The sequence below is a fragment of the Staurois parvus genome, unplaced genomic scaffold, assembly GCF_062004578.1.
Source record: "Staurois parvus isolate SC_StPar_1 unplaced genomic scaffold, SC_StPar_1.0 ptg001096l, whole genome shotgun sequence".
In the NCBI taxonomy this organism is placed as follows: Eukaryota; Metazoa; Chordata; class Amphibia; order Anura; family Ranidae; genus Staurois; species Staurois parvus.
This window is the reverse complement of record NW_028318892.1, coordinates 170,083-187,596: the sequence shown is the minus strand read 5'-3', so window position 1 is coordinate 187,596 and position 17,514 is coordinate 170,083. Positions and strand designations below refer to the sequence as shown.

At 43.9% G+C, this 17,514-nt stretch overlaps 1 protein-coding gene across 1 annotated transcript in view; it reads left to right on the top strand.

Moving 5' to 3' along the window:
* MTR (5-methyltetrahydrofolate-homocysteine methyltransferase) overlaps nt 1–17,514 on the top strand; it is a 294,098-nt gene that overhangs the window by 117,738 nt on the left and 158,846 nt on the right. Inside the window, exon 10 of the mRNA XM_089658811.1 lies at nt 5,834–5,923. Within this exon, the coding sequence (XP_089514937.1) occupies nt 5,834–5,923 (90 nt within the window). The remainder of the gene's footprint in view (nt 1–5,833; nt 5,924–17,514) is intronic.

Sequence of the window (17,514 nt, the reverse complement as noted above, 5' to 3'; positions counted from 1 at the left end):
TATGGGGACACTTTAGTGGTGAGACTATTGGACAAGGCCGCACTGGATGGCTGCTCTGGTATTATGACACCACGATGGAATGGCTAGTGATCAGGGACATTGGCTGGTGCAATGGTACTGTGTAAAATAAATAAAACTGCTGATCACATTCAGGAAACAGTGTTCTCTCACAACTGATCAGCATGAGAGGAAGCAGAGCTCTGGCTGCAACATGCAGGCTATATTTACATGTGTAGTCTCTGTGAATGGTCACAGTGATCAGGGCCAATTTCTACACTCTCTATGATCTGCTGTCCTTGACGAACACAGTTACCACAGAGCTCACTGACCTGGAGGCGAGTCTGGCTCCTTAAGTGCGCACCACATGGCCTATCTTGACAAAAGAGGATTTCACTGCCTTCATTTTCCAGGTGTCAAAAACGATACACTTTCCCTCTTCCCCTTGACTCTGTTCTGGAATCAGAGCTGGAATCTATGAAGCTGCTTGAGGATGGAGGCTAGGAAAGCGATGAGGATGCAGGTATTGTAGCGGGAGTTACAGAGGGTATTCAGACGGGAGTCTGTATACCCTCTGTAGCTGTAGAAACATTTTGTGAACCACAAGCTATAGTTTCTTGACAAATCCTCTTCACTGTCAACACACGGACTCAGCGGAGTTGATTTTAATAAAACTGGAGAGGGCAAAATCTGGTGTAGCTCTGCATAGAAACCAATCAGCTTTCAGTTTTTTGGGGTTTTTTTGTCTAAGCTTAATTTAACAAACTGAAGTTAGAAGCTGATAGGCTACCATGCACAGCTGCACCTGATTTTGCAATCTTCAGTTTTAGTAAATCAACCCCAGTGTACGCTTGTTTTTGGCTAAATCTGACTTTTTGTACGTCTCAACAAGCTTCCTGGTTTTTACAGGCACATGCGTGCCCCCTGCTGCTCAATGTTGTGGTTGGACTTGGCACAAATTTGTCAGCAGGCTACAGCCATTGATTTTGATTGTAAACCTGCTGTCACAGTACAAAGATCTATGTGGTTGATTTACTAAAAGCAATAAATAATGTGCACTGCAAGTGCAGTTGCTCCAGAGCTTAGTAGATGATGTAAAGCTTCACTTTGCAAAGAATACCCAATCACATGCAAGGAAAATAAAAAAAACAGCATTTTTGATGATTTAATGATAGAAATCAGCTGAGCTTCCCCTCATTTCAGAGCTTTCCCTCATATATAGAGCAAATGCCCTTGCAATGCACAGAATATTTACCTTTAGTAAACCGGCTGTGTGTTTGTAAACACAACACCTTTTAAGATCTAGCTAGTTCTTCCTCCGTTTTCTCAGTTGCTGTTTAGTGCTGAGATTAAGGAGAGACCCAACCAGATCCGAGAGTAGATGCAGCACACACAAACTTGCTAGGCACACAGTTAATGCCTTGATTGCCCTCCTGATCACCCTCATCACCCATCGAGTTTTGTTACAGTGTACAGTATTATCACTGTATTAATGTCAATAGCAACGTCAGCTAGAGTCCATTAGTGCCAATCCCTGACACAATCACAGTCACCCTATAAGTTGCTTACCACCACCATTACTAGCATAGAGTCTGCCCAGGTCCATGTCATGGTCAGAACTATACTAGCATATACTATAGTGTCCCAGTGTGTCTCCTAGCACTAGCAGTTAATTGTATTTCCAGCGCATAAGCGGTCTCTGATTGCTAGTCAGGATCTCTTTTTTTTTTTCCCCATAGTGACCACTGTAAAGTTAGTGCCTAAAATGTCCAAAAACGGGTACAGTAGTGAGGAGGCGTACAAGGTTCTGAGTATGACAAATGAGCGAATGGGAGGCCTCACTGTCAGAATCAGGATTAGATAATGAACCTGTAGAGAGCAGTGGCACTCTGACAGCTAGCTCGAACGATAGTAAAGAGGTCCCTGTTAAATCAGGCCTATTCTACTCAATGTTGCTGCAATGCCAGAAACACACAATTATGCTCAGATGCAGGAGGACGCAAGTAATAGCACTGCACCACTCTTTGGTGATTTGGCAAGCACCAGCAGCGTAGTACATCCTGGCCTGAGACAACAGCACTGCAGTATTTCATGGTGGAGTACAGTACAAGCTTGTGAGGTGGCTAGCCAATAGTAGTCTTCCAGAGTTACTTGAAAACCCTAATTGGCTGACCCCAGATTCAACAGCACCCATTATTCCCCAATTCAAAGTCCAGCCCCAGGGTTCAGGTGGAAAAAGCCATCTGAACACCCCTTAACTTTTTTGAGCTGCTTTTCACAGACATCTATAATTTGATTGTGGTCCAAAGTAATGTTTATACCCAAGAATACTTCACAGCCAATCCAAATTCATACCTTGCCAGGCCATTCAAGTGATAACCTCTTGCGGTTTCTGAATCTAAAACTTTTTGGACCATAACACCTATCATGGGCCTTACAAAGAAGAATGAATTGTGATCATATTGGTCCACAGACTCAATTCATCATATGCCCATGTTCACTGCTACAAGGGCCAGGAAAAGATATAAGATGTGTTTTATGCATTTCAGTAACAATAACTTCTGTCTTTCCCAGAGTGACCCTGCTTATGATTGGCTCCACAAAATTTGGCCCCTCATAAAGTTTCCCAGAAATTTGCATATGTGTATACGCCCCAACAAAACATCTGCATATACATGTATGTTTTACTGGCAAGCTTGCAATCAAGCAATATCTCCCCGGCAAGCTTGCTAGATATGGGGGTCAAAATGTGTAAGCTCTGTAAGAGAGCCACAGGCTATACATACTGCTTTAGAATTTGAGTAAAAAAGACAGTCTAGTGGAGTCCCCCAGATGCCAAGGCTACATGGGAAGCAGGGGTACGATAGTGTCACCCTTGTTCAATATGTGGTACCATTTGTACGTGGACATCTTTTGTGCAAGTGTGCCACTTTTTAGAAATTTGTTCCTTAAAAAAATTGGCTGCTGGTGCATCCTGCAACCTAATCTGAGGGTATTCCCTCAATGGCCATTATCACCCCACTTGAAGGGAGAAAGCCTGTTTGCAGAATAAAAAACTACTAGCAGTAAAGTGGTAGGACAAGCATGATGTATCCATCCTGTCTTCTATTCACCCAGACATGATGGTCCAATTTCACACGGTGTCTGGTGTCATTGCAAATCTTCTCTGCGTCCATGACTATCATCTAAATATGGGAGGTGTAGACTTTGACCAAATAATGATGCCGTATTTAGCCTCCCGCAGTGCTAGACACTGGTACAAAAAAAGTGTTTATTTATTTCAATTGGCTCTATACAGGACTTTTGTTTACAAAGCTACTAGAAGAACTGGATCCCTCATAAAATTTGAGGAAACGATTGTCTCAGCCCTTTTGTATCCAGAAAGCACTGTGGCCCAAAGCCCAAATTCAGATGCAGTTAGCCAGCCGCATGAGTGACCTTTTTCACATGTCCTCCAACCTACCCCAACACACAAGTCACCCCCCAAAAAATGCATCTGTGGTAAACGCAGAATAAGCTATGCAGTTAAAAAAAAAATGTTAATGTCCTATTGCTACTGTCAACAGTTATTTACTTTGCAGGAGCACCAGTCAGCTGCAGCACTGATCTGTGTATTCTGACAACAGCAGAGTGCTGCTGTCAGGACACATATGTCAGTGTTTGCAGCTCTGCAGGGGGAGACTTCTCTATTTGTGTGAATGGAAGAATCTCTTAGGTTCTATTTTTTGTTCAGCCCACAGGCTGAAAGAGGGCATTCCTGGCGTGTTCCTCAATGGATTGGAAAGGGGGGGATTGGAGAAATATTGGACCATAGCGGAGGGTCCACAGTAGATAGCCTTCACCCAGGATATAAAGATAGGTGGAAAACCACATTTTTCTAGAGCATAGTATATGTATTCCCGAGAGTCAAACGCTTTGTGTATATCTAGGCTCAGAATCATGCCAGGAGATTTGTGGTGTTGTAGCAGGTGGATTAAATGGATAACCTTACGAGTATTGTCTGAAGTCTGTCGGAAGGGGACGAAGCGAGAATTTTCACTAAAATTTTGCAAAATTTAGTAGTGAAATGGGTCTAAAGTTATGTGGGTCTTGAGGGTCCTTTCCAGGCTTCGGCATCATCACTATTTGGGCTGCTGTGGATGATGGCTGGAGGTTTGAATGGGAGCGCAAGAGGTTGAAAAAAATTAGATTGGGGGGAATCGGCAATTTTTTGTAGTATAGCACCTAGAAACCGTTAGGTCCAGGAGTTTTTTGCGTCTTGAATGTGTCTATTGCCATAAGGACCTCTAGGACAGTGATATCGACCTTTAGTTTGTCTAACATAGGGGTGGATAGTTTGGGAAGATGAATATCATGGAAGTAGTCATCCACCAGCTCCTTGCGGAGGGGTCCTCTATAGAGGACTCTGATCTGAAAATTGCCTCTCCTACTGTGGTTCTCCAAATCTTCAAGTTTCTGCAAGGCGGAGTAGAGGTCTAGTTTAATTCTGTTGATATCCTGCTCATGGTTGTCAATTACGAGGATAGCATCGTCCATTTGTGTTCGAGATCGTTGATTCAGGAGCCTATGTCCCTGATTTTGCGTGGAATCTTAGTAGTGAGTTGTTCTGTGGCTGTGTTCCCTTTCTTTTGAAGGAGTTTAAATTTCTCGAGCAGAGCTGAATCACGGATTGTCGCTTCAGTAGATTCTTTCTTTCTGTGTGGCAGAAAGTCCATCATTGGATGAGTCATCTAATTAGGAGCCGATCTCTTGGTAAAAACATGGATATTCAGGCGAAAGTTGAGGTGAGGCCATTTTAGATTGAGATCTTTTAGCAGGATTAGTAGAAGCCTCGGTGGCACTTGCTGTGGATTTGGTTAGCTTGGCCAGGGTGGATTGGGCAATTTTCCTATGGTCCCTCTGACAGGGGCTCCTCATGGTCCCTGTGGCAGGAGGGGCTTCTCATGGTGGGAAACATAGAAAAGTGAGAGAAGGAAAAGACTGAGTATAGATCTATGCTTGTTCCAAACAAAGACCAAAAAAATAGGAATTTTTATATACCTACCTGTAAATATCTTGGATTACACTTACAGGACACAGGAATTGATGCTTCGACCAGAAGTTGAACATTTGACACAGCAGATACACAGCTGTGTGGCTGTATTCAGGAATCGGAGAGCCCTGGCACACCCACATGCTATTTTTGGGGAGTAATATGAGATTAAATTAAGAAGTAAATATTGGGGTGTGGCCGGAGCATTGACGTGTGAGAAACAATTCTGTGAAGCTCCTTTTATCACTTGGTTGAATACTACAGTTGGCAATATTTTCCAGTGCTGCTTATACAGGACACAGTCACACTTTCCAGCAAACCTTATGCTGGTGTCCAAACACCTGAAAGTAACCGCTTATAATTTATGGTCGAAACATCAATTCCTGTCCTCCAAGTGTAATCAAAGATATGGCATTTACAGGTACTGTAGGTAAATACAAATTCCTATTTTTTTGGTATTCGATGTAAAATCATTTTCTCAATTTTTTAAGTGGGGGACACAGGTCCTTTCCAACTGAGGTTCCTGAAATTTAGAGGCTTATTGTTAATTTTAACATCAACAATCTAGTTTTCCTAATGTTACATTTGACTGTTAGGTACTCTTAAATCTGGATTCCTGTTCAAGCAGATATCACCCACAAGGAAAAATCAAGCCTTCAGCTTCTTTGTGTAAAAGCGGTTTGCAGTAGGGCATATACCCAGTGGCCTACTGTCTCCCTCAATGAAAAGGATTTTACAGTAAGTACACAGTCCTGTTTTTCACTTTGATAAGCTCTTTTTTTTTTTTTTTTTTTTTTCCCCTAGACAACAGCTAAGGGGGGTAAAAAGATAATCCAGAGTGATGAATGGAGAAGTTCCACTTTAGAGGAGAGACTGGAATATGCTCTTGTCAAAGTAAGTTCTATTTAGGTTGTTTAACAAAAGGACTGATAAAAGTCAAATTCATGAAATATAATTTCTGATTGATTTCTTTAAGCCCCTGCATTTCGTCTAATTAAATAGCTCAGCATGTGATATTGAGAGCCTATACTTATTTTCAGTGTTCTGTAGGGGGCTGTTTATTAATGGAGAGCAGGTGCACTACAAAGTTACTCCACATTGCAGCCTTTGCATCCCATTTGTAATATGAATCCCATTTGTAATATGCATGATGCGGTGTGGCTTAACACTGCATAAAGAAACCTGATTGGAAGAGAAGCTGGTTACATGACTTTAAAACCAAATCCTTTTCCAAATCGCACCAGTGCCTTTTACACAGCAGCAGATGCACAACTGTTTGGCTGTATTTGGGCATAGGGGAGAGCCCAAGCACACCCACATGCTATTTATGGGGAGTAATATGAGATGAAGTTAAAAAAGGAAAATTTGGTGTTGTGGCTGGAGCATGGCTGTGTGAGCAGCAATCCTGCGAGCTCCTGTACCACTTGGTTAAATATCACAGTTTGGAATGTTATATTCCAGCACGGCTTCTACTAAACCATTATATCCAAGGGCAAGAACAACCAGGATCTGAAAAGGACCACTTAAGAGCCTGGAATCAACAGTGTTTTCCCTGAACAACACACGGTTACTCCAGACCACATGTCGACCAAGATGGCTGCAATCCAAGTGGCTTCTTCACACTGAACCTACTCCATGGGAACCCAATGACTGGACAAAGGCCTCATCTCAGGAACTGCTGCCATTACTCTCAGCCACTTGGGGCTCAAAGGTGTCGGAGCCTTCTACATCAACTTCACCTTGGGACCAGATACCTTGCCAGCAGACTGAGAGAGCTCCTTCGTTACATCCCTTCCAAAATGGACTTTAATGCCTTTTCCTCATGCATCGAAAAATCATTCAGAGAGGACATTGATGCCCTTCAACAAACCATAACACAGCTCTCAGCCCAAATGGTCAGTTTAGAAGCCACCTGTCAGGGACCATCGCGACGCATGGGTCTACACATGCGTAGGTGTCTGTCAAGACATGCAGGCAGCAGGGCACTAGGACCCGGGTGCACCCATCGTCTGACAGTACTGGGCAGGCACTAGGACCTAGGCTGCCCCTGCCAGGTGCAGGGCGGGCTACTTAAACCAGCCGTGAACAGACACTTGTTGCCGAATGGTCTTTGCGTATCCTGTTGCCTGTGTTGTGAGTACTCTGATCTGGATTGTCTGACCTTGTTGCCTTCTCCTGTCCTGACCCCTTGGCTTGCCTGACTCTGCTCCTGGATGCTCCCTTTTAGATCTGATCATCTGGTATTGACCCTGCATGTGACCCGACTATCCTTTGCCTATCGTCTTGTACCGCACCGACCTGCTAGTTACCGACACGGCCTGTTTGATCTTGCTCATCCATCCATCCCTCAGGGATCCCCGGGCTCCCTCACATCAGACTCTTAACCCACAGGAGCCTCTGGCAGACTCCTCTACCTCTGGTAGAGATACCCGGTAGCTGCAACCTGGTCCCGGAGCGCTCCAAGTCCATCCCCACCATCAGGGGCCCTGGTGAACAAGTGCTCCGGTACTTAGACTCCGCACTCTGGGGAGGCTCTATCAGGGGACTGATAGAGGTGCTGTCAGGTGGTCCATTACACCACCTCTTCTGAGACGACCCTCCAACCATGGAAACACAGCTCATGGGCATTCTACCTCACCTAGCTCACCTGCAGCTCCAGACTGAACAGCTTGAAGATCACAGTTGAACAATTAAGGATCAGGAGTCTCCTGGAGGCAACAGTTCCTACATATCTCTGCTACACAGTTCTAGGCATTTTCAGCTGCCTTTTGGGATATACACTCACAGAGAGTATTGAGATGGATCGTATGCACTAAGCCCTTGACTCTCTAAATCTAATAATCCTCCTGCATTCCAGGAATGTCATATGCAGGGTCCGCCTCTTTTTGGTGAAAGATGGAATTGTCCTTCGAGCATGGCAGCAAGGCACCATAGACGTTGATGGGGCAAATCTGCAGATCTTACCTGACCTTTCTAGGGAGTGCGCTGTGTTGGACAATCCTCAAACCATTACTGGACAATCTTTTAAATATGGGTGCCACATACCACTGGGGCTATCCCCTGCATCTCATAATCAGGGAACATTCCAATACTGTTTTTCCCCGCTCCTCGGCTGATATACTGGCTCTCCTCAACTGCCTGGGCATTGAACCCATTCATCTGGAGGATTGGCTGAGTACCTTCAGAGATGACACCTACAACGACCCCAAAACTCCAGAGGACCTCATCCTCTGCCACCCCGTACACTGTCTAACACCGTTAAAGAGAGACAGAAAATGCCCAGCTACCATCAAACAGGCTTTGGTTCATCATTCACATTATATGTGCTGTTTTCAGCAGGCATATAGTTGACCCCTTCTCATGATCAGGAATCTTTCCATATGTTCCCGCTTCCTTTCTTTATCACTGATGGCTCAGTGGTCAGTTAGCATCTGATATCAGGGTTTACAGTGGCCTTACTAACTTTTACCATCTGTACTGAAGTCTTCAGTGCCACCTACCTGCATGGAGACTTTGGCAGCCTGATATTTCAGAGGACATCTTCCCTTAGGTGAGGTGATAATACTGTAATTACCCTCTACAACAGCGGTTCTCAACCTGGGGGTCGCGACCCCTTTGGGGGTCGAACAACACTTTCACAGGGGTCGCCTAAGACCATCGGAAAACACATATTTCCGATGGCCTTAGGAACCGAGACACCGCTCCTCTATCCGTCTCCAGGTGTGGGCGGGATGACATGGCGTCCCTGTCATCTGGACACACCCCCGGGATCAATCCTTCGCCGGTGATTGGCCGCCGGAACTGTAGCTCAGGAGAGGCACACAGGCGGCCAATCACCGGCGAGGAGGTGGAGCTTGGAGAGGAGGAGCCGAGCGGCACCGCGAAGATCGAGCGAGTGAAGAGGAGGAGAGCGGCCGGAGAAGGAAGACATCTGACCGGTAAGTGTCTGTACCATGGGAGAGGGAGGGAGCGAGCGAGCCCAGGCTGGAGCAGGGGTCAGCAAGGTAAGTATCATTGGTGTCAGTGGGAGGAATAGTGCCCCATCATTGGTGTCACTAATACCAACGATGGGGCACTATTCCTCCCCCCACTGACACCAACGATGGGGCACTATTCCTCCCCCCACTGACACCAACGATGGGGCACTATTCCTCCCCCCACTGACACCAACGATGGGGCACTATTCCTCCCCCCACTGACACCAACGATGGGGCACTATTCCTCCCCCCACTGACACCAACGATGGGGCACTATTCCTCCCCCCACTGACACCAACGATGGGGCACTATTCCTCCCCCCACTGACACCAACGATGGGGCACTATTCCTCCCCCCACTGACACCAACGATGGGGCACTATTCCTCCCCCCACTGACACCAACGATGGGGCACTATTCCTCCCCCCACTGACACCAACGATGGGGCACTATTCCTCCCCCCACTGACACCAACGATGGGGCACTATTCCTCCCCCCACTGACACCAACGATGGGGCACTATTCCTCCCCCCACTGACACCAACGATGGGGCACTATTCCCCCCCCCCCACTGACACCAACGATGGGGCACTATTCCCCCCCCCCACTGACACCAACGATGGGGCACTATTCCCCCCCCCCACTGACACCAACGATGGGGCACTATTCCTCCCCCCACTGACACCAACGATGGGGCACTATTCCTCCCCCCACTGACACCAACGATGGGGCACTATTCCTCCCCCCACTGACACCAACGATGGGGCACTATTCCTCCCCCCACTGACACCAACGATGGGGCACTATTCCTCCCCCCACTGACACCAACGATGGGGCACTATTCCTCCCCCCACTGACACCAACGATGGGGCACTATTCCTCCCCCCACTGACACCAACGATGGGGCACTATTCCTCCCCCCACTGACACCAACGATGGGGCACTATTCCTCCCCCCACTGACACCAACGATGGGGCACTATTCCTCCCCCCACTGACACCAACGATGGGGCACTATTCCTCCCCCCACTGACACCAACGATGGGGCACTATTCCTCCCCCCACTGACACCAACGATGGGGCACTATTCCTCCCCCCACTGACACCAACGATGGGGCACTATTCCTCCCCCCACTGACACCAACGATGGGGCACTATTCCTCCCCCCACTGACACCAACGATGGGGCACTATTCCTCCCCCCACTGACACCAACGATGGGGCACTATTCCTCCCCCCACTGACACCAACGATGGGGCACTATTCCTCCCCCCACTGACACCAGGGTTGGGGCACTATTCCTCCCACTGATACCAATGATGGGGCACTATTCCTCCCACTGATACCAATGATGGGACACTATTCCTCCCACTGACACCAGTGTTGGGGCACTATTCCTCCCACTGACACCAATGATGGGGCACTATTCCCCCCACTGACACCTATGATGGGGCACTATTCCTCCCACTGACACCAATGATGGGGCACTATTCCCCCCACTGACACCAATGATGGGGCACTATTCCCCCCCACTGACACCAATGATGGGGCACTATTCCCCCCCACTGACACCAATGATGGGGCACTATTCTCCCCACTGACACCAATGATGGGGCACTATTCCTCCCACTGACACCAATGATGGGGCACTATTCCTCCCACTGACACCTATGATGGGGCACTATTCCTCCCACTGACACCAATGATGGGGCACTATTCCTACCACTGACACCAATGATGGGGCACTATTCCTCCCATTGACATCAGTGATGGGACACTATTCCTCCCACTGACACCAATGACGTGGCACTATTCCTACCACTGACACCAATGATGGGGCACTATTCCTCCCATTGACATCAGTGATGGGACACTATTCCTCCCACTGACACCAATGACGTGGCACTGCTCCTCCCACTGCAAAATTACAGTTATGAAGTAGCAACGAAAATAATTTTATGGTTGGGGTCACCACAACATGAGGAACTGTATTAAGGGGTCGCGGCATTAGAAAGGTTGAGAACCACTGCTCTACAAAGACATTTCAGGATTCCACATCCAGACATACAGGTTAAACCACTTAGAACAGATGCTTGACTTTAACTTTGTACTTGACCCCTCTTCAGATTCATTGAAAACAATGGATTTTCTTGGTCAAACACTTTCTCTTTCCTTGTATCACACAGTCGAATATCACTTTTTCTGACCTTGCCTCAGTTGATCTTACATTATGTTTTGGGGTGTCAACTTCTCCTTCATTGCATTGGCGTCTTATGATTCTCTAAGACTCAACTGTAAGGGCAGACCTGGCTATTGAGTTGGATCAATATTTTGCCCCCAACACTAATCTTGAGGTCTCTGCCCATACTTTTTTTTGGAAGTACGCAAGGTATATATACATGGCTCATTAAAAATGGCATGCACCTCGAGAAATAAAGAAATTAGCGTATTTTCACAAGAAATCACAAACCCCTGACAAGCTAATGGAACTTGCCCTACTTAAAATCTGGTTGAAGACCCTAAGTCTTGATAACATTAAGGCTTATCTGACTAAATGTAGATATAGTTTCTATGAATATCAGAATTACTTTAGCACATCCTTAGCTAATGTCCTTCGTAGTCAAAGATAAAAACGTTTGTTCCCCTTTATTTCCACCAAAAATGGCATTAAAAAAGCCCTCATTATGGAGATTACTAATGTTTTTTTAGGGGGTACTCTGCTAATAGAATCTAACCCCTGACTCTGTACTCCCTTAGTTGCAATGCCAAGAGGAGTGTAAAAACCAGTACATGTCTGTTTGCCCTCCCATCACTAACCACACATGCTTTCTCTTTGCTAGAGGAACCCATTACCGAATTGGAACTTGCAATTAAGCACACTAACACTCGTAAAGAAACTGGACCTGACGGCTTCACACTCACTTAATACAAACATTTCCAGCCACAACTATCCCCTCATTTTTTTTTTGTAGCAGTGTTTATTTCATTTTGACATCCCTCTTCCCTGTGTCATATGCCGCTGACCGCAAATATAACAATTATACCCAAAGAGGTGCTTTTTTCCAATTACAGGCCCTTTTCTCCCTCTTAAATACAAATTTGAAGCTACAGTAGTTGTCAAAATCTTTGCCGTCTACAAAAAAAGCATCCATCTAGACCAGGGGTGGGCAATTATTTTTCCTAAGGAGCCACGTGAAAAATTGACACTTGTTGTGGAGGACTGAACCAAAGTTTAGGGTTTAGTAAAAAATATATTGAGTAAACCAGTAGCGTTATACCTACATAAGCAGCAGCCATATGTACATAAACATATAGAAAACAAACACCTGGCACTAGTAAAAATAGGTACAACTGCTGATTAAATATTTTGCACCCTCGCTATTATTAAAAGCCATAGTGAAGAAATGTCTTCTTCTGGTCACTCTGGTGTAGGGCAAGCTGGTAAAAGCAGTGAGGGAGCCAGCAGGCACAGGGGTTAATAACTGATCTTCCGTTCTGAGTGCCAATGTGTGACTGACAGGCAGCATGCAGGTGCTAACACAGGAAGAACTTTGCCAGATAGCAGAGTGGTGGGAGAGCATTGGGATACCTCTTAGGCAACACTTTCGTGCCAGAACCACTGTACATTGGTACAAAACTTACCAAATGTGCTGAAGTCTTCAGTGCCACTTACTTGCATGAAGACTTTGGCAGCCTGATATTTCAGATGACATCTTCCCTATGTGTGAGGTGATAATACTGTAGTTACCCTCTACAAAGAGACATACCAGGATTCCACATCAAGACATACAGGTTTAACCACTAGGCTTTCTTCCTCTGCTCCCTAGGCTTTCTTCGTCCAGTTGTCAGTACACCCTCCTGGAGCCTGTTAGCTTCCTCACTGAGATGGTGTGGGCCAGACAGGGACATTCATTTGCCCAGGGCTGATATGGACCATGTAAGTGGCATACCTTGCAGGGAGGCCAAAGATGGGACTGTCTGCACAATTAACCTAATCCACTCTGCCTTACTGGGGGCAGGCCATGCCTTTATCCTCTGTACAGATGCTGAGAAGGCCTTTGATAGTGTCAACTGGTATTTTATTGATCTCACCCTGGAAGCCATGAATCAATTAGAAACCTCTTAGTGAGATTTTGAAGGCAACCAAAACACTATGATATAATTAAAATGATTAAATTGCTTTATCTGTTTTGCACTAAAAATATATAACCAAGTGTAATAAAAGCATATTGTTACATATAAACTTTTTTTGTTGTAAAGACACAATTACTATTGGAACTTCATCAGAGTAAATAAGCATGTGACGCATATGTCACATGCTTTGATACTTTGGTGGAGTGTGCACAGCAGATATTACATTGTCACTCATAGGTTATCCATTGGGGAATACAGCAAACAATGTCTTTTTTTTTTTTTTTTTTTTCTTTTCCATAAAGTTTATTAATTAACTCAGAGCATGCAATAAGTACAGGTAATACAAGGTATCAGTCAGAAATACAATAGGAGGTAATACACACACAGCAAAACTCACTCTCTTCAATTTGCATGTTTCTTTAGCTGGTAGAATGGCTGTTTCAAAATCTCCCAGTCCCTATCCCATATCCTCTTCAAAAACTAAAAATGTCTCTAAATCAAGGTATTTGGGGCAAGAAAAGGCCCAGGTTTAAAAATTGCAGTTTAGTTAGAATTTAAAGTTTGGCAAATATGCAAGTACATAATTTTACTACTTACTGCCATGCAGCAATTCTAGATCAATTCCAGTTTTGGTGGACCCAGTCGTTGAAGAAACCATGGTCACATAATGAACAGTCACTGTTCAACCATTCACTTAGAGCTGTAATGGGAGCTATTATACTTGGATTGCCTCCTCCAATGTCTCCATATCTCACCAATAAAGTAGCTTTCTCCACATGGTTGTATACCTTTTCTATTAGGAATTTTCCACCTACAACTAACTTATCATTGCTACCTTTGTTATTTCTTGAACCCTTCACTGAGGACAAGTCTGTTTCCAGTTGGATGGTAGCAGGGATCCATACCATTAGGCAACTTTCTGATAACCATGTTTTATCCTCCTTTCAAACTTTGCTACAATGTTTACAACTTCCTCACAAGGAATACAGATACCTCAGCATTCAGCACATACTATCCTCAATCTTATGCTTAATCTTCAAAAGGCAATTGTTATTCCTACAGACATTATTTTATTCTATCAAGCCTCCCCCAAATCCAGAAAAGGAATTGCATCCTTCTACTGCACTTTTTCTAAACCTTCCTAGCATGGGAAATCGACTTCTATAACTCTATAGGAAAGTGAACTTGAGCAAACCTTTCAGGAAGCTCCATGGTTTAACTCCACACAGATGCTTCTCAAGATCTGTTCATTGTACCTTCCACTGGGAATCTCATATTACATTGGTCCATCGCTGGTACATTCCAATGTGTTTATCGAAAATCTTCTGTAATACTCCGCTTTCTGGAGAGGTTGCAGAGAAGGCCACTAATGCACCTTTGGTAAACTTGTGCTAAATATTCCATATTCTGGGGACACATCTTCGCATTTGTGTCATCAATTCTAACACTATCCATGCGTTCTAGTTCTCAATTATTTCCCAATGCATTCTGGGATACAGGAACCTCCACTGCATCACATCTAGCTAACACTTTATAAGTGCTTCACTAATATGCTGAAACTTAAATGCCTCCTGAAAATAACATGCTGCTTAATTTTTAACATAAAGCAACGCTATTGCACCTGTGTTTACTGCACTGTGTTGTACCCATTGGTATTATTAATGGCAGATATTGAATGGCGGCTTAAAGACAGCGTATTTCCACATGCATTAATTTTCTTAGGTGCTACCCCCCCACCCCCCTTTGCTTTGAGAATGACACTGGTGCACCGTGGTTGCTGCTTACTCCTTTTCAAACACTCTACGCCATGAGTACCCAACTGCCAAAGACCTGCAAAACACTCATTCTCATAGTGACATTGTGTCAGGCATACCAATTCAGGTATGCAGCAAGGATGACCAGTTTTGTTTAATCTTTTCAGACTTACAAGTATGGTCTTATTTATTGTCAGGTGTGGTGACTCACTGTTTGGAAGTCCAACGTTGTATTTGACTTTCTAATTAACTTTTGTAGGTGCAATCTCCTCAACTCCAATAGACAAATAGCAATTTATTGAGAAAATATATTTTGCTAGTCTTAGAGTCACCAACATCAGCTCTCACGATTGTCTGTCTTGGGACCACCTGTAGAGATTCAAATAGTCTATTGTCTCTGGAAAGAGTCCCTTCCACTCATTGTGTGGGAGTAATTTCACTGGAAGGTCATTTGAATTCTAACCAAGAAAGGTTAACCCTTAACAGACGGCTGGGCTTGTTACTGTTGGAATGAAATCATATTTTTGATAAATAGTCCCCCCAAAAGTCACTACAATAATAAGAAAAGAGCTTTTATTCTATATAAAAATGAAAGAACACTATCATCGTTTAAACATTACAAAGAATATAACAGAATATGCAAAAAAGGAAATAAAGGCTGCAAAAATTAAGAACGAACAACAGATTGCAAAAAATAGCAGGACCAACCTCAAAAAATTCTTCAAATATATTAATAGTAAAAAGGTCCGGTCCGAGCATGTAGGCCCTTTACAAAATAATCTAGAGTGGGTGACTGGGGACAAAGAGAAGGCAAATTTAATACCTTCTTCAGCTCTGTGTATACAAAGGAGCATGGGGGAGCTCTTGTCCATAATGGCCATGGTATTTTTTTTTTTTTTAATTTAAATATTTATTTATTTTTCAAATAAAACAATACACATTTCCATAATGTAAAAATATAACATTACAAAATCTCATAAAACACTAATTTCATATCATTTTCTCCCCCTAACCCCCATCCTTTCCACCCTCCCACCTCCCACCCTGCTTCAATATACCCCTGACATCTATCTGATCGACTTGTATCTCACATCCTCTGGATACCGAGGCTTGGAAAAGAAGAAGAAAGAAAGACAGGCTAATTGCTATATTTTCTCCTTTTCCTTGGCCTTTCCTCTTTTCTCTTCCTTTCTTCTTATCCTCTTTCCTTTTTCTTTATGTTTACTTACTCACTCAGTACCTTCCTTTACCTTTACTTTGAACTCCTCCCATTTCCCCCATTTCATATGATATGTCACCATCCTATCTTCCTGCATATAATAAAGTTTTTTCATTCTAGCAATCTGGTCCACTCTATTCATCCAATCCTCTTCCCTGGGTACCTCAACCCTACGCCAAAACCTAGGAATCAGACTTTTTGCTGCATTTAAGTAAGACATTATACCCAGTTCTTTATATTTATTTCCAGGTAATATTGAGTTATGAAAAAGACAGGTTTCAGGGTCCAGTCCTATCTCTGTTCCAGTGATAATCGTGATTTGATTTCTAATTTTTTCCCAATATACTTGTATTTTTGAACATTCCCACCATATGTGATATATCGTGCCCAGCCCTCCACACCCTCGCCAACACCAGGGTTGGTTCTCCTCACTCAACTTGTGTTCTATCACCGGTGTAAAATACCACCTTGTCAAACATTTAAAATTCATTTCCACCTCACGCATACTAATATTTTCGTGTACCATTCTATATATTTTCCTCTGTGTGTGCTCTTCCCACTCCACTCCTAAATCCTTTTCCCATTTTTCTATGTATTTTAATTTAAACTTACTATCTAAATCCGTGAGAGCTTTATATGCTTTAGCAGTGCTGTGTTTCCCATCACCTCGGTCTTCTAAGTATTTCTCAAATTCATTCCACTCTTTCCTAGTTCTAAGGGGCTTCGTCAATTTCTCCACAAATTGTTTCAGTTGATTATATCTCCATATATCTATCCTAGTGAAAATTCTTCCCTCTTCCCTTTTCAAATCCTCCAGTGTTCTTAAGTTTACCCCCTCCATTACATCTCTTAACTGAGCGTCTTCCTTCATAATCCATCTACCTGAAATTTCCTCTTTACCTGGGGGGAAAAACTCTGAATTTCTTAGTGACATTAATAGTGAATTATAATCCCATTTCCTCTGTTTGTGCATTTTATCCCACTCCCTTATTACAATTCTCGTGTATATACTCGTGTTCTCCTCTAATTCTCTAAACTGTGGTGGCACCCATACACTCCTACCCAACTCCTTTCTACTAAGTGTATTTTCAATTGTGACCCAATGTTTACTCTTTGAATTATATATCCAGTCAAAAATTCTTGCTAAAATGACTGCCCTATGGTATCTTTTAAAGTCCGGTACTCCCAACCCCCCCTTTTCTTTATTTCTGCTTAGCACTTCATATGATATCCTAGGTTTTTTATTTTTCCATATATATTTAGTTACCATTCGCTTAATTGTCCTAAAATACACCTCTGGAAGATTAATGGGAATCATCTGAAATTTATACAGTATTTTCGGGAGAATTACCATTTTTATCAGGTTAATACGACCCAGCCAGGAAGGATTTCCACTACCCATTT